Source organism: Salvelinus alpinus, chromosome 15, assembly GCF_045679555.1.
Source record: "Salvelinus alpinus chromosome 15, SLU_Salpinus.1, whole genome shotgun sequence".
Taxonomy (NCBI): domain Eukaryota; kingdom Metazoa; phylum Chordata; class Actinopteri; order Salmoniformes; family Salmonidae; genus Salvelinus; species Salvelinus alpinus.
Window position 1 is genome coordinate 27,401,465 of NC_092100.1, and position 26,882 is coordinate 27,428,346.

At 42.5% G+C, this 26,882-nt stretch overlaps 1 protein-coding gene across 1 annotated transcript in view; it reads right to left on the reverse strand.

The window, feature by feature from the left end:
* Positions 1 to 26,882, reverse strand: part of LOC139539869 (cadherin-13-like) — a 704,975-nt gene that overhangs the window by 328,117 nt on the left and 349,976 nt on the right. Inside the window, exon 7 of the mRNA XM_071343218.1 lies at positions 16,460 to 16,604. Coding sequence (XP_071199319.1) covers positions 16,460 to 16,604 — 145 coding nt within the window. The remainder of the gene's footprint in view (positions 1 to 16,459; positions 16,605 to 26,882) is intronic.

Sequence of the window (26,882 nt, forward strand, 5' to 3'; positions counted from 1 at the left end):
TAATCACACTGCATGTATTTATTCCTCTGTTCCCCTCCATGTCTTTGTGTGAAATTGTTTTTGTTACATGTTCGTGTGTACGCGCCAGGCTGGGTTTTCCCCCGTTATTTCCGTGGCTTTTCACGAGGGACGTTTATTGTACACATTTGCTAATTTTTTGTGACTGTTTCACGCATAGTGCTTTTACTTTTGGCTGGAGGGTTTGACGCAGTGGCGTCTGTCTGGTTTATTTGCCTCTGCCTTAATAAAGTGTGCGCCTGTTCACAACTCTCTGCTCTCCTGCACCTGACTTCTCCACCAGTAGCGCACACCGTGACTGTGTAAGTGAGTGTGTTTGTGTGTGTGTCAGGAGAGAATGACTGACCCCTCTCATTGAAGCCATGGAAGTTCAAGGCCGACTGCGGTACTGGAAGCATAATTACTTCTAATAGACCAGATGTATGTCCTTTTATAAAAAAATTGCACACAGAAGAAGTTATAATGAGAATTTATTTGCTAATTGCAGCCTGCAGTACCCTGGACGGCCTTCAACTTGAGTAACCATTGAGAGGAGGCAGCACTGAGCTAGCCTGCAACAACCCTTCCTGTAGTAGTTCAAACTGCACATTTGAAGTTGACACAGGAGCGAAAATGTATTCCTGTCCTGTCTTGTCCTGTCCATTTTTTTCCTGTACTATCTTGATCCTACAACAGTTTTATAACCTGGGAACTTTCCTGTCCCATCCTGATATAAATCCGTCCCATCCCGCGCTCATTTTTAATCGCAGAAATAACATCCTCTGTTTGCTGCTTGTCTGTCTGTCCCCTGCTCTGCATGTGACTAGCCATCATCAATCACTGTATATATGGCAGCCATAGCAACTGCTCCGTTTGCCTGCTGCTCAGTGCCAAAGATGGTCTAATACTGTATATGGATAAATGTAAAGTAAACTATATTAGGCCTACACATGTTTTTTTTTTTTATAAAAAATATATAATATTCCTATACTGCCCGTTCCTTTGAACTGTCGATTCTGTCCCGTCCTGTCCAGAACTTGACTCTAGAACTTCACTCCCATTCCTGACGGAGTCCTGTTCCCGTGTCAACCTGTACATGTTACACTATTCGTATATAGTCTTCATATACAGTGCATTCGGAAAGTATTCAGACCCCTTGACTTATTCCACATTTTGTTACATTACAGCCTTATTCTAAACTTGATTAAATCAATAACAATCCTCATCAATCTACACACAATACCCCATAATGACAAAGCTAAAACCGTTTTTTTTTATGTTTGCAAATTTATTACAAATAAAAACAGGAATACCTTATTCACAAAAGTATTCGGATTCTTTGCTATGAGACTCCTGTTTCCATTGATCATCCTTGAGATGATCCTTTCTACAACTTAATTGGAGTCCACCTGTGGTAAATTAAATTGATTAGACATTATTTGGATAGGCACACACCTGTCTATTTAAGTTCCCACAGGTTACAGTGCATGTCAGAGCAAAAACCAAGCCATGAGGTCAAAGAAATTGTCCGTAGAGCTCAGAGACAGGATTGTGTCGAGGCACATATCAGGGGAAAGGTACTAAAACATTTATGCAGCATTGAAGGTCCCCAATAACACAGTGGCTTCCATCATTCTTAAATGTAAGAAGTTTGGAACCACCTATACTCTTCCTAGAGCTGTGCAGTGATGCTCCCCATCCAACCTGACAGACGTTGAGAGGATCTACAGAGAAGAATGGGAGAAACTTCCCAAAATCGGGTGTGCCAAGATCGTAGTGTCATACCCAAGAATACTCGAGGCTGTGATTGCTGCCAATGGTGCTTCAACAAAGTACTGAGTAAAGGGTACTTATGTAAATGTGATATTTCAGCTGTTGTTGATTTTTATACAGTTTCAAACATTTCTAAAAACCTGTTTTTGCTTTGTCATTATGGGGTATTGTGTGTAGACTTATGAGGGGGGAAAACTATGGAATCCTTTTTAGAATAAGTGTCACGCCCTGACCATAGTTTGCTTCGTATGTTTATATGTTTTGTTTGGTCAGGGTGTGATCTGAGTGGGCATTCTATGTTGTATGTCTAGTTTGTCTGTTTCTGTGTTTGGCCTGATATGGTTCTCAATCAGAGGCAGGTGTTAGTCGTTGTCTCTGATTGGGAACCATATTTAGGTAGCCTATTTTGTCGTTGTGGGTGATTGTCTATGTGTATTGTTTTGTGGTCAGCACTATTCTCTATATAGCGTCACGTTCGTTTTGTAAAGTTTGGTTAAGTGTTCTTCGTTATAATAAATAGAAGATGTATTCATATAACGCTGCGCCTTGGTCCTCCTCTCTTCCACATTACGGCGAACGTGACAATAAGGCTGTAAAGTAACAAAATGTGGAGAAAGTAATCTCTCTCTCTCTCTCTCTCTCTCTCTCTCGATGGAACTTAGGGCTACGAGTGTTTTACCAATGCATCGTTCTTACAAAGACGTAACATGTGTTTCTCAAAACACCACGCAGAAAAACATTTGCTAAGTGTGTCGTTGAAGCATGTGTCGATACATCTTACCTCAAAATTATTACACAATACTGATCACCTACACTCGTAGAAATAAAGGTGCTATCTAGAACCTAAAAGGGTTCTTCGGCTGTCCCCATAGGATAACTCTTTGAATAAACCTTTTTGGTTCCAGGTAGAACTCTTTATGGGTCCATGTAGACCACTTTCCACAGAGGGTTCTACATGGATCCCAAATGTTCTTAGCCTACTCTATTGCACACATGTTGTTAAACATCATGAAATATATTGCAGTACAGACAGTAGCCTACAAATAGCAAATTAGAAATCAATTGAGTGAGCTTGAAATTGATGTCAATATAATTGTAATATACAGGCCTATGTAGCCTACTATATTTATATTTTAATACAATAATCTCGGTTTTCATTTGAATCATCCTTTGTTGTTTGTAGCCTAACAATTGCAGACATTGGCAACTTTTTATTTCTAGTCAACTGCGTTCTGAAGTTACTGGAGGTCACAGAAAGACAAACATCTTGATTCTATTTTTTAGCAGAGATCTTCTGTTTATAAAGTGACACAGAAGGGCAAAAAATGATCTGACAACGCACATATCTGTTCTACGAGTGGTCTGAGGCAGTCAGTAAATAAGAAGCATTTTCAATTGCAACTTTAGTACCAATGGTTTTGGGAAACAGCTTGGAGATTTAACGATGCTCCTACAAAGGTTTTTACAATTAACTTAGCCTTAAGATGCTTTTGGGAAACTGAGCCGAGAGCAAAGCAGAGTCAGACTGCGTAAAGGAATGCAGAGGCATCCTTCACATCCACTCTCACAGCTGGAGCCTCGGCCCTAATTACTTCTGATAGAGACACAAATTTGATGGTAAAACTCGCACAAACCTAGTTATCTGGAATACGTTAATTTATTCCTCATCATGTTCAATTTCATGAGAAGGATTTGTTTAAATACTTAGATAACAAAAAAATAAAACATGGCCTGAGCACTGAGGGCAGATATAGAAAAACACCCACCCCCAACTCAAATTGCCAAATAGAGGCATGCCTTTTATTCCACACAGACACCTTGAAGATGTACTGTAAATGTTTTCATGAACTGTAGCAAGGCAGACCAACTATTCCAAGGCTGTCAAAAAAGATGGGGTGTTTGGGGTATAGGAGACATTGAGAGAGTAAAAAAAAAAAAATGAGAGTTCATGTCGAAATGTACAAACAACCTTGGGGCATGCATGGCAGTGAGAGAGGAAAAAGATAGAGAGAGAAAGAGTAAAACAGGAACTGAATAGGAGTGTGGGTAAGTAACAGAAGGGGAGAAAGGCTTGCCAGGAGAGCTGGGCTTGGGGTTGCTCAGTTATCAGTTTGCACAGAAATGTCAGGAGCAGTGAGACATTGTCCCCTGCAGCCACCCCTGTTGCCTGCTGGCCCCCACAACAGAGACAAACACACCACACATCACACACATCACCATACTGTATTATCATATACTACAGTAAAACACACACTCCACACAAACACAATTTCCATCATTTCCATGGTAGTTTAGAGGGTTTGTTTGGGGGCAACTATACTAAGTATGCTGTGGTATGGTTAAGTTATTCTTGAAGAAATATGGTGTGGAATATTGCAGAACATATGTAGGGTAAAGAGTGAGGTAAATAAAATAAGGCAACCCACATGAAATAATACTATAGAAGGCCTAAATACTACAGTATTCACTCTAGTGTTAATATTCTCTTTACAGTATACTGCAGCAATTAAAGTTAACAATAATATAAAAACTGTAGAAAAAAACTGTAGTATATTCTATAGTAATTAATATATTGTTTTGCAGATTGTAGTATTTACTGTAGTGTTTTGTGCAGACTGTAGTATACTGTAGAATGTACTGTAGTGTTTTTGGAAAGATCCCTTAGCAGTGGCATATTGGCCATATATCACAAACCCCCGAGGTGTTTGCTATTTTAAACTGGTAACCAATGTACAGTAATTAGAGCAGTAAAAGTAAATGTTTTGTCATACCCGTGGTATTCGTCTGATATACCATGTCTGCCAGCCAATCAGTATTCAGGGCTCAAACCACCAAGTTTATAATGTAGTTTATTATTTATTAAGTAGTGTTTTTGCAGACATTACAGTTGTATTTACTACAGTGTTTTTTCTATACTACTAACTTCTATAGTAAGTACTACACATGTTAGTGTGTAGTGTAATATTCTACAGTATACTACAGTATTCGATTTTGGAAAGCACACAAACACATGCTTGCTCCTCACACATTAATATCGAAATCACACAATCAAATGAACTCCTCTACAGTTTGTGTGTTACAATAATGTAATGGTATGGGAGAGTAAGGGTTAACCCTGGGGAGCATGTTTGAGGCCAGCAGTAGGGTTGTGAGGTCTCTGATTGGACCCCTCCTCCTGGGAAGTCCATATTAATGACAGGACAGGACAGGCCAGAGGTCCAGGACTCGTCTAGGACCTGTCCACCTCTGTGATTAATGATGCAGGAGTCAGTGGTCATTTGCTGAGTGACATGGGGGCATGTTGAGTGTGAGGCTGTGGGGTTGGGTCCTGATTAGGATGGTATTGGCAGGGGCATAATTATGAGACTGATCCCATTAACCTCATCTCACACCCACCCCTGTCCACATAGACACCTAGCTAAATAACTACTGTACATCTTGCCTGGTGCCACCTCTCAGGAGCAGGGGCAAAGTGCATTAAATTCATCTCATTACATTCTACTGGCACTGTGTGTGATTGACTGAAAATGTATCCCACCTGCACCCCCCCCCCCCCCCACATAACCCGCTTCCAACAACTCTGAGCACTGTAGAAGTGAAATGAGAGCAGGATTTAATTGTCTCCTCTGTACATCATCAGTCAGATCCCTCATCTCAATTTGATTTACCATGGCAACTGTGCCAAAGAGATGTTATGAAAATATAGTGAAATTAAATGAAGACCACAGCGTTTTTGAAACATATCATAGCAAATAAAATAAGTCAGCTTCAATCTTATTAAAGCAAGTCACTCGGAGGACCTGATTCTACTTTCTAGATTAAATCGAATCCAAACTAGGCAGGAAACTACACAACATAGCCAAAAGTATGTGGACACACCTTCAAATGAGTTGATTTGTCTATTTTAGTCACACCCGTTGCTGACAGGTGTGTAAAACCGAGCACAGAGCCATGCAATCTCCATAGACAAACACTGGCAGTAGAATGGACGTTACTGAAGAGGTCAGTGACTTTCAACGTGACATCGTCATAGGATGACACCTTTCTAACAAGTCAATTCGTAAAATTCCTGCCCTACTAGAGCTGCTGTAAGTGTTGTTATTGTGAAGTGGAAATGTCTAGGAGTAACAACGGCTCAGCCACAAAGTGGTAGGTCACATAAGCTCACAGAACGGGACCGCCGAGTGCTGAAGTGTGTAGCGTGTAAATATTGTCTGTCCTTGGTTGCAACACACACTACCGAGTTCCAAACTTCCGCTGGAAGCAATATCAGCACAATAACTGTTCGTCGGGAGCTTCATGAAATGGTTTTCCACGGCCGAGCAGCCGCACATAAGCCTAAAATCACCATGTGCAATGCCAAGCGCCGGCTGGAGTGGTGTAAAGCTTGCCGTCATTGGACTCTGGAGTACTGGAAACGCGTTCTCTAGAGTGATGAATCAGGCCACCATCTGTCAGTCCGACGGACGAATGCCATGACAAAGCTACCTGCCCGGATGCATAGTGCCAGCTTTAAAGTTTTGGGAGGAGTAATAATGGTTCGGGCTAGGTCCCTTCGTTCCAGTGAAGGGAAATTTTAACACTACAGCATACAATAACATTCTAGATTATTCTGTGCTTCCAACATTGTGGCAACAGTATGGGGAAAGCCCTTTCCTGTTTCAGAATGACAATAACCCTGTGCACAAAGCGAGGTCCATACAGAAATGGTTTGTCGAGATCGGTGTGGAAGAACTTGACCGGCTGTTACAGAGCCCTGACCTCAATCCCATCAAACACCTTTGGGATGATTTGGAATGCCGACTGCGAGCCAGGCGTAATCGCCGACATCAGTGCCCGACCTCACTAATGCTCTTGAGGCTGAATAGAAACAAGTCCCAGCAACAATATTCCAACATGAAATGGAAAGCCTTCCCAGAAGAGTGGAGGCTTTCTGGGAAGGAGATGTTCAACGAACAGGTGTCCGCATACTTTTATTCGTGTAGTGTAGTTCTGAAATGTTAATGCAGAGGAATTTGCAAAACCTTAACTTGTCTCAGTAAAATGATTCACACTTTTAACTAAGGTGATTTATCTGTATTTTGGCCTGAACCTCCATATCCCAATAAAAACCTAGCCCGCTGGGTATCTGTCAGGTTTTACTGTTAATCTACAAAGCGTTACATGGGCTTGCTCCTACCTATCTTTCCGAGTTGGTCCTGCCGTACATACCTACACGTACGCTACGGTCACAAGACGCAGGCCTCCTAATTGTCCATAGAACTTCTAAGCAAACAGCTGGAGGCAGGGCTTTCTCCTATAGATCTCCATTTTTATGGAATGGTCTGCCTACCCATGTGAGAGACGCAGACTCGGTCTCAACTTTTAAGTCTTTACTGAAGACTCATCTCTTCAGTGGGTCATGTGATTGAGTGTAGTCTGGCCCAGGAGTGTGAAGGTGAACGGAAAGGCTCTGGAGCAACGAACCGCCCTTGCTGTCTCTGCCTGGCCGGTTCCCCTCTCTCCACTGAGATTCTCTGCCTCTAACCCTATTACAGGGGCTGAGTCACTGGCTTACTGGTGCTCTTTCATGCCATCCCTAGGAGGGGTGCGTCACTTGAGTGGGTTGAGTCACTGACGTGATCCTCCTGTCTGGGTTGGCGCCCTCCCTTGGGTTGTGCCGTGGCGAAGATCTTTGTGGTCTATACTCGGCCTTGTCTCAGGATGGTAAGTTGGTGGTTGAAGATATCCCTCTAGAGGTAAGGGGGCTGTGCTTTGGCAAATTGGGTGGGGTTATATCCTTCCTGTTTGGCCCTGTCTGGGGGTATCATAGGATGGGGCCACAGTGTCTCCTGACCCCTCCTGTTTCAGCCTCAAGTATTTATGCTGCAGTAGTTTGTGTCGGGGGGCTAGGGTCAGTTTGTTATATCTGGAGTACTTCTCCTGTCTTATCCAGTGTCCTGTGTGAATTTAAGTATGCTCTCTCTAATTCTCTCTTTCTCTCTCTCTCTCGGAGGACCTGAGCCCTAGGACCATGCCTCAGGACGACCTGGCATGATGACTCCTTGCTGTCCCCAGTCCACCTGGCCGTGCTGCTGCTCCAGTTTCAACTGTTCTGCCTGTGGCTATGGAACCCTGACCTGTTCACCGGACGTGCTACCTGTCCCAGACCTGCTGTTTTCAACTCTCTAGAGACCGCAGGAGCGGTAGAGATACTCTTAATGATCGGCTATGAAAAGCCAACTGACATTTACTCCTAAGGTGCTGACTTGCTGCACCCTCGACAACTACTGTGATTATTATTATTTGACCATGCTGGTCATTTATTAACATTTGAACATCTTGGCTATGTTCTGTTATAATCTCCACCCGGCACAGCCAGAAGAGGACTGGCCACCCCTCATAGCCTGGTTCCTCTCTAGGTTTCTTCCTAGGTTTTGGCCTTTCTAGGGAGTTTTTCCTAACCACATTGCTTCTACACCTGCATTGCTTGCTGTTTGGGGTTTTAGGCTGGGTTTCTGTAGAGCACTTTGAGATATCAGCTGATGTACGAAGGGCTATAGAAATACATTTGATTTGATTTGTCATATTCGTGAATCCCACCCAATTCACTGCAAGGCTTTAAACCATAACTTTACTAAGAGCTACAGGGATATCTAAAGTAATTCCATCATTTGGACCTTTGGCTATTAGAAAAACCTGCTTTGGTTCTTGATATTAGTTCAATGTGCAACCAAGAGCTCTGTGCTTACTGTTGTATTACCCCAATGATAGTTTTCACATCATTATGCCTTCATTAGCCAAGCTGTATGCATCCATACAGCCAAACTGTGCAGTTGAAGACTATTGTCACCATGGGGAATAACACTGTGTTACTCTACTGACTGTGGGATTAATTTCTCTCTTTGCCTGCTGACTTTCCACCCTCATCTTCTGCTTTTGGAGATGTAGTGTTATGTACAGTATATTTGTTTGTTTGTAGGGATAGGCAGTTGGAATCATTTCACTATGCAAATAATATCATACATTTTTTTCGGATTTCCGGATAGTTCTGATGTTTTTTGTAACTGTTTATACTTGGACACTTGCTTACTGCGCAGCCTACGTAACAGCTGCAGCACATGTCTCTCCTGAGTTGCACAGGTTGCACATTAAGCAACTTGGGCAGGGGCCAGCAGTGTGTGTGACACCTGAGGGAGAGAGAGAAAAAGTAACCACTGAATCGCATTAGTTAGACAAACTTGTAAATGCCATAAATTATCTATCATCCCATCTGGCAGTGACGGTCTTTACAGCATCAAATCAATGTAAAGAAGCTAGCTAAGATACCCAGAGGCTATCTTGCTGCGCTACCCATCCTTGTCTACAACGTTTCATTCAGATTAAACAACAGCCCACCTGTCGGTTGCTCGTTGTAGCCTACTCCTTCTCATTTAGCTAACTTAATTTCGTAATTGTTATTCCATTTTCAATTGATTATAGATCTCCCACTTCATGTTGCTACACATGGAGCCTCTGTAGTGCCAACAGCAACAAGCTACATACGTTAAAGCTGTGTATGCTATTAGGTAGCCAATGTCTTTTTATGGGGAATACGTAAAAAAAACTAAATTCTAAAGTATGTTATTTTATTAAATTAAGTCTTTCAAATGGCATGCTATATCCTTATGTGTAGCAATGTCACATATATCATTTTATTTCATTGAGACAAAGCCTTTTGATTTGATGTGATTTTCATTGATAAAGATTATTTATTTCACTCAAAAATGAAAACTTTCGCAATGTATTGGAATACCAACGTCCGTTCAGATATTCAAATAGCTGTGCCCTTCCCTATTTGTGTGCCAATGATAAGAGCACAAGTCAGCTCTTTACAGAGTTAGGACCTGATATCATCTCAAATCAAATCACATTTTATTGGTCACATACACTGTTTAGAAGATGTTATTGAGGGTGTAGCGAAATGCTTGTGCTTCTAGCTCCGACAGTGCAGTAATATCTAACAAGTAATATCTAACATTTTCACAACATATACCCAAGATACACGTAAATCTAAGTAAGGAATAAATTAAGGATATATATACTGTACATATACACTACCTTTCATAAGTTTGGGGTCACTTAGAAATATCCTTGTTTTTTAAAGTACAGCACAGTTTTTGTCCGTTAAAATAACATCAAATTGATCAGAAATACAGTGCAGACATGGTTAATAATGTAAATGACTATTGTAGCTGGAAACGGCTGTTTTTTTAATGTAATATCTATATAGGCGCACAGAGGCCCATTATCAGCAACCATCACTCCTGTGTTCCAATGGCACGTTGTGTTAGCTAATCCAAGTTTATCATTTTTAAAGACTAATTGATAATTAAAAAACCCTTTTGCAATTATGTTAGCACAGCTGAAAACTGTTGTGTTGAATAAAGAAGCAATAAAACTGGCCTTCTTTGGACTAGTTGAGTATCTGGAGTATCAGCATTTGTGGGTTCAATTACAGGCTCAAAATGGCCAGAAACAAAGACCTTTCTTCTGAAACTCGTCAGTCTATTCTTGTTCTGAGAAATGAAGGCTATTCCATGCGAGAAATTGGCAAGAAACTGAAGATCTCGTACAACGCTGTGTACAACTCCTTTCACAGAACAGCGCAAATTGGCTCTAACTAGAATAGAAAGAGGAGTGGAAGGCCCCGGTGCACAACTGAGCATGAGGACAAGTACATTAGAGTCTCTAGTTTGAGAAACAGACGGAAAAGTGGTCCGTGCAGACGTATTCACACCCTTTGCTATGAAGCCCCTAAATAAGATCTGGTGCAACCAATTACCTTCAGAAGTCACATATTTCATTAAATAAGGTCCACCTATGTGCAATCTAAGTGTCACATGATCTCAGTATATATACACCTGTTCTGAAAGGCCCCAGAGTCTGCAACACCACTAAGCAAGGGGCACCACCAAACAAGCGGCACCATGAAGATCAAAGAGCTCTCCAAACAGGTCAGGGACAAAGTTGTGGAGAAGTACAGGGTTGGGGTATAAAAAAATATCCGAAACTTTGAACATCCCATGGAGCACCATTAAATACATTATTAAAAAATGGAAACAATATGGCACCACAAAAAAACCTGCCATGAGAGGGCCGCCCACCAAAACTCACGGACCAGGCAAGGAGTGCATTTATCAGAGAGGCAACAAAGAGGCCAAAGATAACCCTGAAGGAGCTGCAAAGCTCCACAGCAGAGATTGGAGTATCTGTCCATAGGACCACTCCACAGACCTGGGCATTACATAAGAGTGTTCAGAAAAAAGCCATTGCTTAACTTCACTAGGGTAGGGGGCAGCATTCGGAATTTTGGATGAAAAGCGTGCCCAAATTAAACTGCCTGCTACTCAGGCCCACAAGTTAGGATATGCATATAATTAGTAGATATGGACAGAAAACACTCTAAAGCTTCCAAAACTGTTAAAATAGGATCTGTGAGTGTAACAGAACTGTGGAAGGTGAAAACATGGAATCCAACCCGGAAGTACTATTATTTTGAAAGGCTGTTTTTCCATTGAAAGCCTATCCATCATACAAATACTCACGAGCTCTATGGCTTCCTCTACATGTGGCCAGTCTTTAGGCATTGTTTCAGGATTTTACTCTGAAAAATTAGGGAGATACAGCACTTTCAATGAGAGGCCAGTGGAAATTTCCAGACATCAGCCATGCGCCTGATCAGGAATGCGCATTTCTTGTGTCTCCTTACCTATTGACGAAGCTTTTGTCCGGTTGAAATATTATTTATTATTTATGACAAAAACAACTGGAGGATTGATTTTAAACATCGTTTGGCGTGTTTATACTAACTTTTATTGTACTTTTTAAAAACTTTTCGCCTGGTCTTAGTGCACGCGCCTTGTAGATTCAGATTACTGGACAAAAGGCACGAACAAAAAGGAGGTTTTTGGTCATAAAGAGCGACATTATCGAACACAAAACAAACATTTATTGTCTAACATGGAGACCTGGGAGTGCCACCAGATGAAGATCATCAAAGGTAGGTGATTAATTTTAATGCTATTTCTGACTTTTGTGAGCCCTCTTCTTGGCTGGAAAATGGCTGTATGGGTTCCTGTAGCTAGGCGTTGACCTAACATAATCGCAAAGTGTGCTTTCGCCGTAAAGCCTTTTTGAAATCTGACAGAGCGGTTGCATTAACTTCTTATGGCTGCAGGGGCAGTATTGAGTAGCTTGGATGAAAGGTGCACAGAGGTGCCCAGAGTAAACGGCCTGCTCCTCAGTCATAGTTGCTAATATATGCATATTATTATTAGTATTGGATAGAAAACACTCTGAAGTTTCTAAAACTGTTTGAATTATGTCTGTGAGTATAACATAACTCATATGGCAGGCAAAAACCTGACAAGTTCCACTTCCTGTTTGAATTTTTTCTGAGGCTGGTAGATTTTCAACCAAGCTCCCATTGAAATTACAGCGAGATATGGATGAGTTTTCACTTCCTACTGCTTCCACTAGATGTCAACAGTCAATAGAACTTTGTCTGATGACTCTACTGTGCAGGGGGGCCGAAGGAGACAGGAGAGATTCACCACTGCCATGAGGTGACCATGCTTTGACCACGCGTGTTCACGTGAGAGGCAGCTCCGTTCCATCGCTCATCTGAAGTCAATGTAATTCTCCGGTTGGAACGTTATTCAAGATGTAAGTTAACAACATTGTAAAGATTGATTCAATACATCGTTTGACATGTTTCTACTGACTGTTACGGAACTTTTGGACATTTCGTCGCATTTTAGTGAACGCGCTTTGTGACTTTGGAATTGTTTACCAAACGCGCTAACCAAAGTAGCTAATTGGACATAAATAACGGACATTATCGAACAAATCAAGCATTTATTGTGGACCTGGGATTCCTGGGAGTGCATTCTGATGAAGATCATCAAAGGTAAGGGAATATTTATCATGTAATTTCTGGTTTCTGTTGACTCCAACATGGCGGCTAATTTGACTCTTGTTCTGAGCTCTGTCTCAGATTATTGCATGGTTTGCTTTCTCCGTAAAGTTTTTTTGAAATCTGACACAGCGGTTGCATTAACTTCTTGTCAATATGGGGGCGCTGTTTCCACTTTGGAAAAAATCGTGCCCAAATTAAACTGCCTCGTACTCTATTCTAGATCGTACAATATGCATATTATTATTACTATTGGATAAAAAAAACACTCTCAAGTTTCTAAAACTGTTTGAATTATATCTGTGAGTAAAACAGAACTCATTTGGCAGGAAACTTCCAGACAGGAAGTGAAAAATCTGAAAACGAGGCTCTGTTTCAGGGCCTGCCTATTGAATTGCCTTATATTTATGGATATGCATGCACTGCATACGCCTTCCACTAGATGTCAACAGGCAGTGGAAGGTGGAATGGGGTGTCTAGCTTGATCTGAGGTCGAACAAGAGCTCTTGGAATGACGTGTCTAGAATTTCCTTTCTCCACCTAGGCGCGGGAAGCACCTCCATATTGTCTTATGATAAGCGTTCGGTATACACGGCTAATATCTCCGGCTCTGTTTTTATTTGATAAATATTAGAAAATTATCATAAAGTAGGTTTTTTCAACCGAGTTTCATCAGTTTATTCAACGTTTAATGGGACTTTTGGAGTTTTCCGTTCTCTGCGTCGAGAGAAATTGGGAACGTCATCAACATTGGCTAGCCTTGTGGAGCGAATTCGACAGGAGAGAAGGACATTCTAAAACCAAACAACGATTTATTCTTGACCAAAGACTCCTTGTACAAGATTCTGATGGAAGTTCAGCAAAAGTAAGAACAATTTATGATGTTATTTCGTATTTCTGTGTAAAATGTTGAGTCTTATTATCCGCCGTTTTGGCGGGCGCTGTCTCGCTATAACGTAAGCTGTTTGTTATGGTAAAGTTATTTTTAAAAATCTAACACAGCGGTTGCATTAAGGAGAGGTATATCTATAATTCCATGTGTATAACTTGGATTATCATCGACATTTATAATGAGTATTTCTGTTGAAACGATGTGGCTATGCACTATCACTGGATGTTTTTGGAACTAGTGAATGTAACGCGCCAATGTAAACTCAGATTTTTTAATATAAATATGAACTTTATCAAACAAAACATGCATGTATTGTGTAACATGAAGTCCTATGAGTGTCATCTGATGAAGATCATCAAAGGTTAGTGATTAATTTTATCTCTATTTCTGCTTTTTGTGACTGCTATCTTTGGCTGGGAAGAATGGCTGTGTGTTTTTTGGATTTGGTGGTGATCTAACAGAAATATATGTTGTGTTTTCGCTGTAAAACATTTAAGAAATCGGACACGATGGGTAGATTAACAAGATGTTTATCTTTCATTTGCTCTATTGGACTTGTTAATGTCTGAAAGTTAAATATTTCAAAAAAATATATATATATTTCCCGCGCTGCCTTTTCAGCGGAATGTTGGGGGGGGTTCAACGTGTGTCCTAGAAAGGTTAATAGTCACAGTGGGTACAACATCTCCTATGAACTTCCTGATAAACTCATTCACCGTATCAGTATACAGTATGTGTCAATATTATTTTCTGAAGCTACTCTGAACATATCCCAGTCCGCGTGATGAAAACAATCTTGAATCATGGATTCCGATTGGTCAGACCAGCGTTGAATAGTCCTTACCACGGGTGCTTCCTGTTTGAGTTTCTGCCTATAGAAGGGGAGGAGCAAGATGCAATCGTGGTCCGATTTTACGAATGGAGGGCGTAGGAGGGCCGTATATGCATTCTGGAAGGTAGTATAGAAATGGTCGAGCGTTTTAGCAGCGCGAGTACAACAATCAATATGTTGATAGAATTTCAGGAGCCTTTTCCTTAAATTCGCTTTGTTAAAATCCCCAGCTACAATAAATGCAGCCTCAGGATATGTTGTTTCCAATTTGCATAAAGTCCAGTGAAGTTCTTTGAGGGCCGCCGTGGTGTCCGCTTTGGGGGGATATAGACCTCTGTGGCTATTATTGACGAAAATTATCTCGGGAGATAGTATGGACGGCATTTGATTGTGAGATATTCTAGGTCGGGTGAACAGAAGGACTTGAGTTCCTGTATGTTATCACAGTTACACCATAAGTCGTTAATCATAAAACAAATACCTCCACCCTTCTGCTTCCCGGAGAGATGTTTGTTCCTGTCGGAGCGATATACTGAGAACCCAACTGGCTTTAAAGAGTCAAACAGAGAGTGCCATGTTTCCGTGAAGGAGAGTATGTTACAATCCCTGGTGTCTCTCTGAAAAGCAACTCTCACCTTGAGCTCATCAATTTTATTATCCAGAGATTGGACATTAGTGAGTAAAATACTCGGGAGCGGTGGGTGGTGTGCACGCTTCCTAAGTCGGACCAGAAGAACGTCTCGAGTACCTCTTCTCCGCCGGCGTTGTTTTGGGTCAGCCTCTGGAATAAGTTAAATTGCTCTGGGAAGAGCAAACAAAGGATCCGCTCCAGGGAAGTCGTAATCCTGGAAGTTCTGGTGAGTTACCCTTTTGTGTCGTGCAAACTCACTCTCTCTCTCTCTGTCTTTTTCTCTGTCTCTCACAAACACACACTCTAATTCACACGTGTGCACACATATACACTAATACACACGGACATACATATATGTGCACACACACACACACACACACACACACACACACACACACACACACACACACACACACACACACACACACACACACACACACACACACACACACACACACACACACACACACACACACACATAGTGACAGCTGAGTGAGAGTGTGTGGTAAGGCAGGTTGAGGTGCTCTGTGACTGGTCTAAACCACAGTGTTTGAGATTGCTACAGTAACCAGCCCTGAGAGGGCGAGTAGCAAACGAGGGAGAGGGGCCGAAGCCGGGGATAGCAGAGCAGCAGAGCCCCAGACAGGGCCAGCTGGAGACCACAGAGGAAATGTGATATGGTGGAATGAGTTCAGACCTCTAAGGGCTCTGCTCTCTCTCACTGACTTTCTAATTTCTGCAGCTCATAGAAGTGGAAAGAAGAGAGAGGAGATTTCATCCACTTTCCAAATGGTCTGCTTCCTGTGTTATTCACTGAACAACAAAAAGACAACAATAACCTCGAAAAAAGGAGGAAAGGAATGAAAAGCTCAACTGATGATGTTCACCTTTCTATGGTCACATTGTTTGCCAAAGTGTGTACGAAACACGTGCATTATTCTGACACATTCATGGTTTTTTTCAAAATGTGTCTTAGTGTATGTCTTTCAAAATTGAAGAAGCACTTGAGAACAATTATGTTCTCAAGTACTGAGCACAAATAATCAATATGACAAAGTAATTACTCCAAAATGTTCCTGTCTCTCTTTTGTCCCCTCAGCTGCTTTCACAGAGACCACCATTAATGCAACACTATGAAGTCTAGTCAAAGAATGGTTAATGCTGGCGGTAGCAGACAGTTGATAATGACACTCAATCACCATCTGTATACTAGCTTTCCCTTGACCCAGGGTCGTCTTCAGTAGGAACCAAACATCCCGAAATGGGGAGAGTCTCCAATAACTAGTCCAATAAGAAACACTTGTTTTCTTTTTCCATTGCAAAATGTTGGCAGCAGTGTGCACTAATTAATATTACCCAACATGGCCATAGAAAAGCAGAGAGAGCAGCGTCTCCTACCTGTAGGTGAGCCCTCCAGCACCTCCCCAGCGTAGCGGGTCTCCTTGAAGATGGGCCTGTTGTCATTCTGGTCATTGACATCCACAAGCAGGGTTACAGGACCCTCCACCAGCTTCCCATTCAGGTCTGTCACAGACACCTCCAGCTGCAGTCAGGACACACAAGGGTCAGGACAGGAGTTCAAAGGTCACAAGAGTATTTCACTCATCCAGTTGACATTGCAGGGTTTATGCGGGATGAACACTGGGGTAGATAGACTTGTGAAAGTATAGAGTACCTGATTGCGTGTTAAACACCTGAGAGATTAATGTATGAGAAGAAGAGGTCAATCAAGTGGTTGAAAATGTGTAAAAAAAAGAGTGTATTTTGTATGAACAAGAGTAGTTTATGTATTTATTCTCGGACTCGAACACACACACTTGGCACATAGGTACGTAACACATAAAGCAGTGACTACATTGTTTCCAATGATATTCCACTTAAAGCACTGAAAACTCTATGTAAAAAAAACAGTAAGTGGTGCCAATCTAGTGCTATTCGATTTACCTCTGTTTTCTCTCTCTCTCTCCTTCACAACACTACAGCAGCAGAACATATAATGTAATGAATAGATGGACAGTGATGAAAGTTAACGACTGTAATTTTCACCCAAATGATGTCGCAAGCATTTATCTCCCGCTGAAGTGAAAATGTCACTTAGAGAAAGACTTTGAAACATCAGTCCTAGGCTCTGTGCAGGGGGGGTAATTACGTTGTGTTTTGTTGCCCATGGTCCGCAATTACTCTCAACCAGCAGGAGAGAGGAGTAGCTGTTCCTGTTCCTGAATGAAGTGGATGGATCTTGTGTTAGAGACCTGTGCTGCTCTGCCATGTTACCAATGAGAAGACACAATGAGAAGACACAATGAGAAGACACAATGAGAGGACACATTAGGCCTGCTCTCAGATATGAAGAGGTCCTAGTAAGCTCCAAACCACAGGAAGCATCTCAAACTCACTCACCCCACTGGGCGCAAACGTCAGTTCAACATCTAGTTTTGATTTACATTTAGTTGAGTTGTCTGTTGTGAATTTAATGTGAAATCAACAAAACATTTCCCCATGTCATTGGATTTAGGTTAAAAGTTAGGTGAAAAAAAGACAAAATGCCCTTTGGTGATGACTTTTTGCAAATCCAATGACTCTTCAACGTCATAAAAATAATTTTGGGGGGTTCAAATGACGTTGAAACAATGTTGATTCAACCAGTTTTTGCGCAGTGGGACACCTCACTCACTTCCCAGAATGACTCTAGAGTGTGCTCTCATCAAACTATGGATTCTTTCATTCACCATAGTTATTTATCTCTCCCTATCTTCCCTCTTCACAATGTCCCCTTCTCTCCTTCTATCCTTCTCCACTTCTCTCCCTTCCTAGCTCTTGACACTGTATCAGGTACCTGTGTGATGAAAGGCACTCCCTCCCTCCATCCAGCCTGCTGTCCTGCCTGGTAGCCTGCTGTGCTGCGTGGTCTGCCTGCCTGCCTGCCAGCCTCTATCAGGCTCTGGAGCTCCTGGAGACAGATTGTACATAAGCTCTCAGTGTTGTGGTGCTTACCCTGCCTTCCTCTGCCATACAGCTCCTGGTTTCTCACTGTGATATCTCTTAGTTTAGTCTCTCTCTCTATCTCCCCCTCTCTCTTCCCCCCCCCCCCTCTCTCTCTGTAAAAGTGGCTAGGTTGAGGGTAGAGCTTCATTGGCTCATTCTATAAGAAAAGTTGAGAGCCCTCCCCCCACAGGCCCATATCATTTATTTATGTATTCAACATCTCCTTACGCTGCTGTATGGGCCCAGTCTGTCAACCCCTCACCGGCTGGACCTCTCCGGCTTAGCAGAGCACAGGCGAAACAAACAAATTCCAACATCTGACACAAGCAAGCTGATTGAATTACTATGAGTCAGAGTGTGAGCCCCAGCTCTGCTTAGTTAATATACTGTCTGAGATCCAATTTATCATCATGTGTCATACACTTCAACGTTGAAATGAGAAGCCTTAATGTTAATTCTTCTCTACCTGCCCCATAGTTTATATGGAGAGCTACTCAGTATGCTCATTGTACTCTGCACTGTCTGAAGATATTGTCGGAAGACGTCACGTACCGGTACCTTGAAAGTGTTTAACCCCAGACTGGATCAGTGTCATTTCAACAGATAATGAACATAAGGAGCCGCTCTAAAACTAAAATGAAAAAAATTGAATTAGTGTATGACATCACTTGACATTACAGTCACACAGTCACCTCTGTCCACTGTTTCACACCATCAGAATAACTTATGTACCCGCTTCCTCTCTGCCGTCCAATAGAAATAGCTAACAGGATAATTCCCCTGAGAGTCAGACCCAAGGTATCCATCACAGATAGTGGTTCGGTGGCAGTGCTCTTCTCTTATCTAGCACATGAGCTGCTCCTGCTCCCTTCACTATCAGTAATGCATGACATCTCTGCCCCTCTCTATCACACAGGTCATCCACTCTCCCTCTACCTCTTCTATCTCTCCATCTCCAGTGGTGGGCCCCAGGCCAGGCGCACAAGGCATAATGGTAGTATTGAACAGAAGGTGAAGCGAGAGCGTTAGGGGTTAGAGACCTAATGGCCCTATACATTATCAACTCTTCTCCTCTGTCCTTTCTCCTCGGCTGTGTGGTCGGTGTGGAAGCAGCAGCACAGACTACAGTACAGTAGCAGGGGATTTATGAGGGGGCATTTCCTCTGCCTCTGTCTTCATCAGCAAAACCTACTCCCAACTAATGGTGCTCACATGAGCAAACTCACAATCTCATCTTCTCCAGCAAACCACGTCCCACACAAACACAAACGTTAAAATCATAAATATAGTATATATGTCTGTATATGACCTAGACTCAAAAACACATACCATCTAGTCCTGTGTATCTGATCTGGCTTGCCTGAACCATCAAAAGTCATTCATGTTTCAGTGTTTTGTACCGTAGCATAAGTGTGGTTTAAATATGCTGCCTAACATGACATAAGCGGCTCCTTATGTACACCTTAAAAAATGCTAACAAGCAAAACACATAGACTAATCCTGATCATTACACACACACCCACACACACATGCACACACACCAAAAGAACAAAACATGAATAGGGTAACAGCTAAATGAGATAACACAATCATTTAGGGATATTTAGGAACACAAAAGGCTTCCTTTGGAGACAGGGATTTATAAACAGGCCCCCCTGTGAGTCCTATTGATATTATCCTTGACACAAACACACCTCACAGCGTGCCGTGTCTGAGCGATTAAGATAATATTAGCTGTGAGCGAGGCACCTCACATCTGATCTTTGGAGAATGTATGAACAGAGCCATCATCTGATTGGGAGACAAAGGAAGCAGTTTACATAAGCCCGACTTCAAACGCAGGACTGTGCATACTGTATGCAATAACTTTTCAAATGGCACAAACTCACCCCATCAAATAGCTTTGATTTGCCATTCTAACTCATTGACAGTCAACACACACCTCAGCTAAATGACACTGGTTGCCTTGTACTCTTACCTCTGTTGTTTTCAAACATTCAATTTCTTCCAAATGTTTACACCCTGTCAATTGCACTTAATCTCACAGTACACACTCCTGGTGCTGTACAGAGAGAGTTTTAGACAATGTACACAAATTCTATGTACTACAGTGCATTTCTTTACCTCTTTCTTTCTTTGTCCATGTGACTAGAGCTCTGTCTCTGGCGAGGTGAGGTTAGATGAGATGACCCTTCTGGCTGGTGGAAAACCATGTCATGATTCAAGGCTCTCTCATTACAGACCATCCCTGCTTTATCTGTTGATTTATTTCTGAATCAGGGCCAGATGAATGAGAGATACCAGACCAGTGATTTAAGAGATAGCTAAAGAAAGCCACACCGTCCGCTGCCCGTGTGTTTGCACATCCATTATGCATTGTACCTATAAATTCATTATTCATACATACTTTGGGTATCGAATTCACCTCATCGATTTCAGTAGCTTCTACAAATTATCAGGCAGCCATCTTTTGACAAGCATTTGTATTAAACAATAGAACATTTGACCTTACATCAACTGAGATTATTATGTGTAAGTACTTGGAATGAGTACTTGTCTGTAGCCCAGGACCTCTACCCGAGATAATTTAAATTGTGGGTGAAACAAGTCAGCTACAGCAATGCAGTAAGACAGGGCTTTGTATACTGCTGAATAAGTCAAATGCTGTAGAAGACAATAGATATAAGACAACGACTGAAGTCAGTGACAACATACCTAGCAAAGCTGGGTAATTCACTTCTCAAATCTGTAACTCCTCTCTCTTTCGTTCTCTGATAGACATACCAGCAACTACTTACTATAGGACTATGAAACACATGCACCATCCACCATAGTCTCACACACGTTCTGTGGAGTCGACTGAATTAGCACTCCCACACGTCCCCATGGCATGCTTAACTAGTATCTCAATGTGGATGAAAGCCTGTGGCCCCAGAGGAATTGAGCACTGGTATGGCATGTGTAGGAGCCTATATACTTAGAAAAAAGGGTTCCAAAAGTGTTCTTCGGCTGTCCCCATAAGATAACACTTTTGGGTTCCATGTAGAACCCTCTGTGGAGAAGAACACTTTCAAGTTCTAGATAGCACCTTTTTTTCTAACATGTAAGAGCCTGCAGCTCACTCCCAAAGGTCAAAATTAATGAAAGGAGAATTTTCATATACTTAAAATACAGTCATTGAGCATTCTTTGCTAAATCTGCATACATTGCTGAATGACTCATAATGCTCTCGTAAGCATGTGGTGCCCTAAGAAAACGAGCCAAAGGTAGCGAGAGAATTTCACAGTCCAAACTGAAATCAATGGCAGGCACGTTGCCCTAATTTCCCAGTGCCATTCCTGAGAAGGAGGCAGCTAGCTGCTAATGGGAGCCCAGTGGCACTGCATTGCATTCTGTACACAGCTCTGTGCTTCTTAGGAAAATTAGTTAGCGATTTCTATCACTCTAAATATTTCCTAAAGTTTAAAATGTGTGTGTTTTTAAGAGGAGGCAGTGATTTAATTTGGAGGAAAATTACTTATTAAAGGTTGGAAGAATGAGAGAAGATGGGTTTCTCTCACTCTCTGGTGAGAAAATTACACGCATCGCACATCACTGGCTGTCACAGTCTGCCATTACAGCATGTTTATTAGCTGAGTTTGCCATGCCTTCACAAACTGCAGATATCAGACCACTCACTTCTCCATGCTTATATAATTATCTTTCCCTTTCTCTCTCTCCCTCTCTCTGAGTGGTTAGATATCTTTCTATCTTTATCACTGTAAAGACTAAGAGATCAAATATTTCAAATTGAGCCATAAGAGCTCTCTACTACCCTTCATGGTTGATCAGCCTTCTCTGTCTACCTCCCTCTGAGTGGTTTGCTAGCACTCTCTCTTACTTTCTCTCTCTCTTACTCAACATTCAAGAGTCAACTCTACCATTTACTAGCCTCACATGCCGTCTGATCTCGCAAGCTTACATGGATAGTTTCCACATTGACGTCTCACAAAAGGGATCGTTCAAACACAGCCTTAGTCCAAAAAAGAACATTGATGAAAACCATTTCACATGCACACACCTGTGAAGAAAAAGTCAGTAACCTTGACATGAGACATGTTACTTTTTAGTAGAGGAAAGGCATTTATTGGGTTCCTTCCCTGAACTACAATAACCACTAAAACAGAATACTAACAGAATACTGAATAAGCATTATCTGACTAACACAGAGGATGAAAGGAGCTATAGACCGCTGCAGAAGCAACCATGCATTGCAAAACTGGAGAGCAACCTGTCCGGTGAAGTCCACAAAACATATTGCATCTATCAAACAGTTACATGACCTACAGCAGGGATCATCAACTAGATTCAGCGACTGGTACATTTTTTTCTTGAGTGGATGTTCAGAGGGCCTGAAGATAATTACAAATAATTTGTAGACAGCAAATTGACCGCAAGAACCCCAAACAAATATAATATTTGACTAAAACATAATAATTTCAAACCTTGCTTACATTTGTATACAATCACATATATCTAATCACCTACGCTTAGTTTAATACAGTGACAACTAAAAGATACCAAAAACGATTTAGTCGAATCAACATAAGCTTAATATGATGTGGCTGTCCTTGGTACTGATTTCTGTGTGCGTGTGCTTTCTAGCCTAACTTCCTTTCATGTGCAACAATGCGCCAGGCCAGCTAGTTACCATTACTATACTACTACTTCTAACTACATGTTGAACTTCCATTCTCTCAGGCCAGGGGCACAATGTATGAATTTATGGTTGGATCAGAATCACCATTATAATCATTGGCCAGTACGGACAATTAAGTAAAACCACAATTTTTTATCCCTATCTCCATCCATGGCTATGGCCGATTTTAGCTAGCTAGCCACCTGAGGTCAAGAACACAACGAGATGCAACAATTCAACTTTTTTTTCTGTCAATGACGTTTAGCTTCTGATGTGATTAGTTCAGGATTTGTATTTTTTGGGGGGGGAGGGGTCGAGATGAGGAGGGGGATAATTTAAGATACTCTTTGAACTTTGAAGAGGTAGGTTTCCAGGTGCTTTAGGAAGATGTGCAGGGACTCTGCTGTCCTCGCTTCAGGTGGAAGCTGTTTCCACCATTGCGGTGCCAGGACAGAGAAAAACTTGGACTAGGCTGAGCGGGAGCATTACTCCCGTAGGGGTGGGAGGGCCAAGACACAAGAGATGGCAAAAGGGAGAGCTTGGGTTGGAGTGTCGAGTTTGAGCATAGTCTAAAGGTAGGGAGTGGCAGTTCTTCTTGCTGCTCCGTAGGCAAGCACCATGGTCTGAGCGCACATGCTGATTGGCTATTATTTTATTTAAAAAAATATCAAGGGAGGCCAAATACTCGCTGGCTTCCCTTGCATTCAATGCTACGGGTGGCAACAATGCCATACTCTTTTGGACCAGACAGCATCAGATAGATATGCTACACATACTAAGACAAAGGGGCGCTGTTTCGTTCGCTCGGATGCTTTCTCCGGTGAAATTAATTCAGCCTATTGCGAATTTAAGGACATTTATGGTCATTTTTTAGGGGGAAGCCTTTGGCATCCATGAATACATGCCACTGAGTTTCTCTCTAATCAGTTAATAATGCTACAGCATATTGGCTGCTGACTATGTCGACTCTTTTGGAGAAAAGGCTTGGAGTAGCTTAAAGGCTTGAAGTACCTCAAACAAAAAAAATCCTGCCTCTTTCCTTTTCCTCTCGCTCTTGCTCACTTGCTCACTCTCTCGCTCTCTCTCTGTCTCTTTTCCTCTCTCAGTATGGACACATCTACTTTGAAACTAAATCCCTGTGAGGGCAGGTAGAGAATGGGTTCATTAGAAAAGAGGGACATGTGCTGTGGCTGTGTGTGGCCTGGACCACAGTGGGGCTCTGCTCATTGTGATGGTGAAATAGAGCTGAGTGGGGGCTTTATCATTTACCTTAAATATACTCAGAAAGGACTGTATGGAAGTGCTGAAAGAGCCAAGTCAAGCATTAGAAAGTCGCTCCACTTCATCATGTTGAAGATTCACTCTGTATTTAACTCCTTGTAGGCATTCAAGAGCCTGCCGTGCATTCCTCACATTCCAGAAAGACTGCTCTCCTCTCCTGCAGCTCTGCCTATTTCAGGCTACCTCTACCTCCAACACATCACACCTGCCTCAGTGGACTGGGCTGGCCCTAGCCTTTTGGGGGCCCTAAGCGAGATTTGGTTGGGGTGGCCCCCCACCTCGCATCAAAAAAAATTAGCAGCCCCTCACTTGACGGTGGAGAGACATTTTTCCAGCAATTCTACTTACTTTTCAATAGGGCAGAAAAAGAAAAAAAACTGTTTTACAGTTAATTTCCTGCAAATCTAACCATTTTGCCATGTGGTGGAGATACATTTTAGCAGTTTTAAAAGCCTACAAGAGCGGAAATAAATGTTCAGCTGAAAGACAAATCCCATAGCTTACCCATGATGTTGCACAATGATTTAAGTCATCGTTTTGGTCAAAGTATGATATATTTGGGTTTGAAGTGGTAACTTTTGATAACGTGCTAATACTTTTCAGTCTACGTTTCTTTTCAGGGCTGGGTTTTATTTGAATGTTACCAACCCCCAGTAAAACCACAAAGAGAATCCATGATGGCGTAGCAGTCGGACGTGTCTTTGTTTTGTCCTGTCCCGTGTAAATAGTCTTTCGTATTTTTCGTATACATTTCGTATATATTTTAATTTCACTTTCCATCTAGGAACTGAATATACATTCCTACATTCCGCCTCACCCAATGTGGTACGGACCTGCTATTTTTTTTATACTTTAGAACCGTAACCCCAATCAGAAGCTAGCCAGATAACTAGCTACTAGCTAGTAGTCAGTTAGCCACTGCTGCGGTCTTCACCCTCAACTCGGACACAGCCAGCTTCAATACCGGGCCAATACCTGCCAGTCTGCAAGCGCGATATCAACCCAGAGCATATAGGACTGCTTTTTCTCTACCACATCACCGGATTCCTGACGCAAGCTCTGGACAATTACACCGTATCATCACAGCTAGCTAGCTGCAACCGAGTGGCTACTACTGGCTAACACCTCTGTCCCGAAGCAAGCACCAGTTAGCCTTGAGCTAGCCTCGAGCTAGGCCCATCTGCCGGCTAGCTGAAAAGGTCTACCAGCGAATTCTTGGGCTACAATACCAGCTACAAGCTAATTATTTTTTTTTTGCCGCTGCTAGTAGCTTTTTACCTTCTGCACAGACACCAGCCCTGTTATTAGCCTGGATATTACTCACCAATTTACCAGCATCGGACTGTCTCTCGACAACAACGCCGGATTCCTGCCGTAATCCCTGAGCCACTGCTTCTGATCCTCACAGCTAGCTTGCGGCTAGCGCAGCTAGCGCCACTGCCACGAAGCTAGCACCAGTTAGCAAACACAATTCTACAATTCACAACCTCTCTTTCGCCATCGCCATCTGGCTTGGATTCTCTGTCGACACGACCACGTCTGAGCAGACCCCCTCCGTCTGAGCAGACCACCCCCCGGGCTACTAACTTTAAACGCCGCGTGCTAGCTTAGTGGATGCCTCCCTGCTCCATCTACGGCTGCCCCCTGGACACTATGATCACTTGGCTACATAGCTGATGCATGCTTGACTGTCCATTAATTCACGGTACTCCATTCTGTTTATTTGTGTTTTATCTGTCGGCTCTGTGCTTTAACTCAGGATCTGTGTGTAGTTAATCCGACCCTCTCTGCCTAGTCGTCGCCATTTTTACCTGTTGTTGCTGTGTTAGACTAGCACCCTGTTATTGCTGCTGTTATCTTACCTGTTGTTTTAGCTAGCTCTCCCAATCAAGACCTGCAATCACTTTATGCCTTATTGTATGTCTCTCTCAAATATCAATATGCCTTGCATACTGTTGTTCAGGCTAGTTATCATTATCATTGTTTTGGTTTGCAATGGACCCTGTAGTTCCACTCTCCGTACCTCTGATACCTCCTTGGTCCCACCCCCCACACATGTGGTGACCTCACCCATTGAGACCAGCATGTCCAGAGATACAACCTCTCTTATCATCACCCAGTGCCTGGGCTTGCCTCCGCTGTACCCACGCCCCACCATACCCCTGTCTGCACATTATGCCCAGAATCTATTCTACCACGCCCATAAATCTGCTCCTCTTATTCTTTGTCCCCAATGCTCTAGGCGACCAGTTTTGATAGCCTTTAGCCGCACCCTCATCCTACTACTCCTCTGTTCCTCGGGTGATGTGGAGGTAAACCCAGGCCCTGCATGTCCCCAGTCACCCTCATTTGTTGACTTCTGTGATCGAAAAAGCCTTGGCCTCATGCATGTCAACATCAGAAGCCTCCTCCCTAAGTTTGCCTTACTCACCGCTTTAGCACACTCTGCCAACCCTGATGTCCTTGCCGTGTCCGAATCCTGGCTTAGGAAGGCCACCAAAAATTCTGAGATTTCCATACCCAACTATAACACTTTCCGTCAAGATAGAACTGCCAAAGGGGGAGGAGTTGCAATCTACTGCAGAGATAGCCTGCAAAGTTCTGTCATACTTTCCAGGTCTATGCCCAAACAGTTCGAACTTCTAATTTTAAAAATTAATCTCTCCAGAAATAAGTCTCTCACTGTTGCCGCCTGCTACCGACCCCCCTCAGCTCCCAGCTGTGCCCTGGACACCATCTGTGAATTGATCGCTCCCCATCTAGCTTCAGAGTTTGTTCTGTTAGGTGACCTAAACTGGGATATGCTTAACACCCCGGCAGTCCTACAATCCAAGCTTGATGCCCTCAATCTCACACAAATCATCAAGGAACCCACCA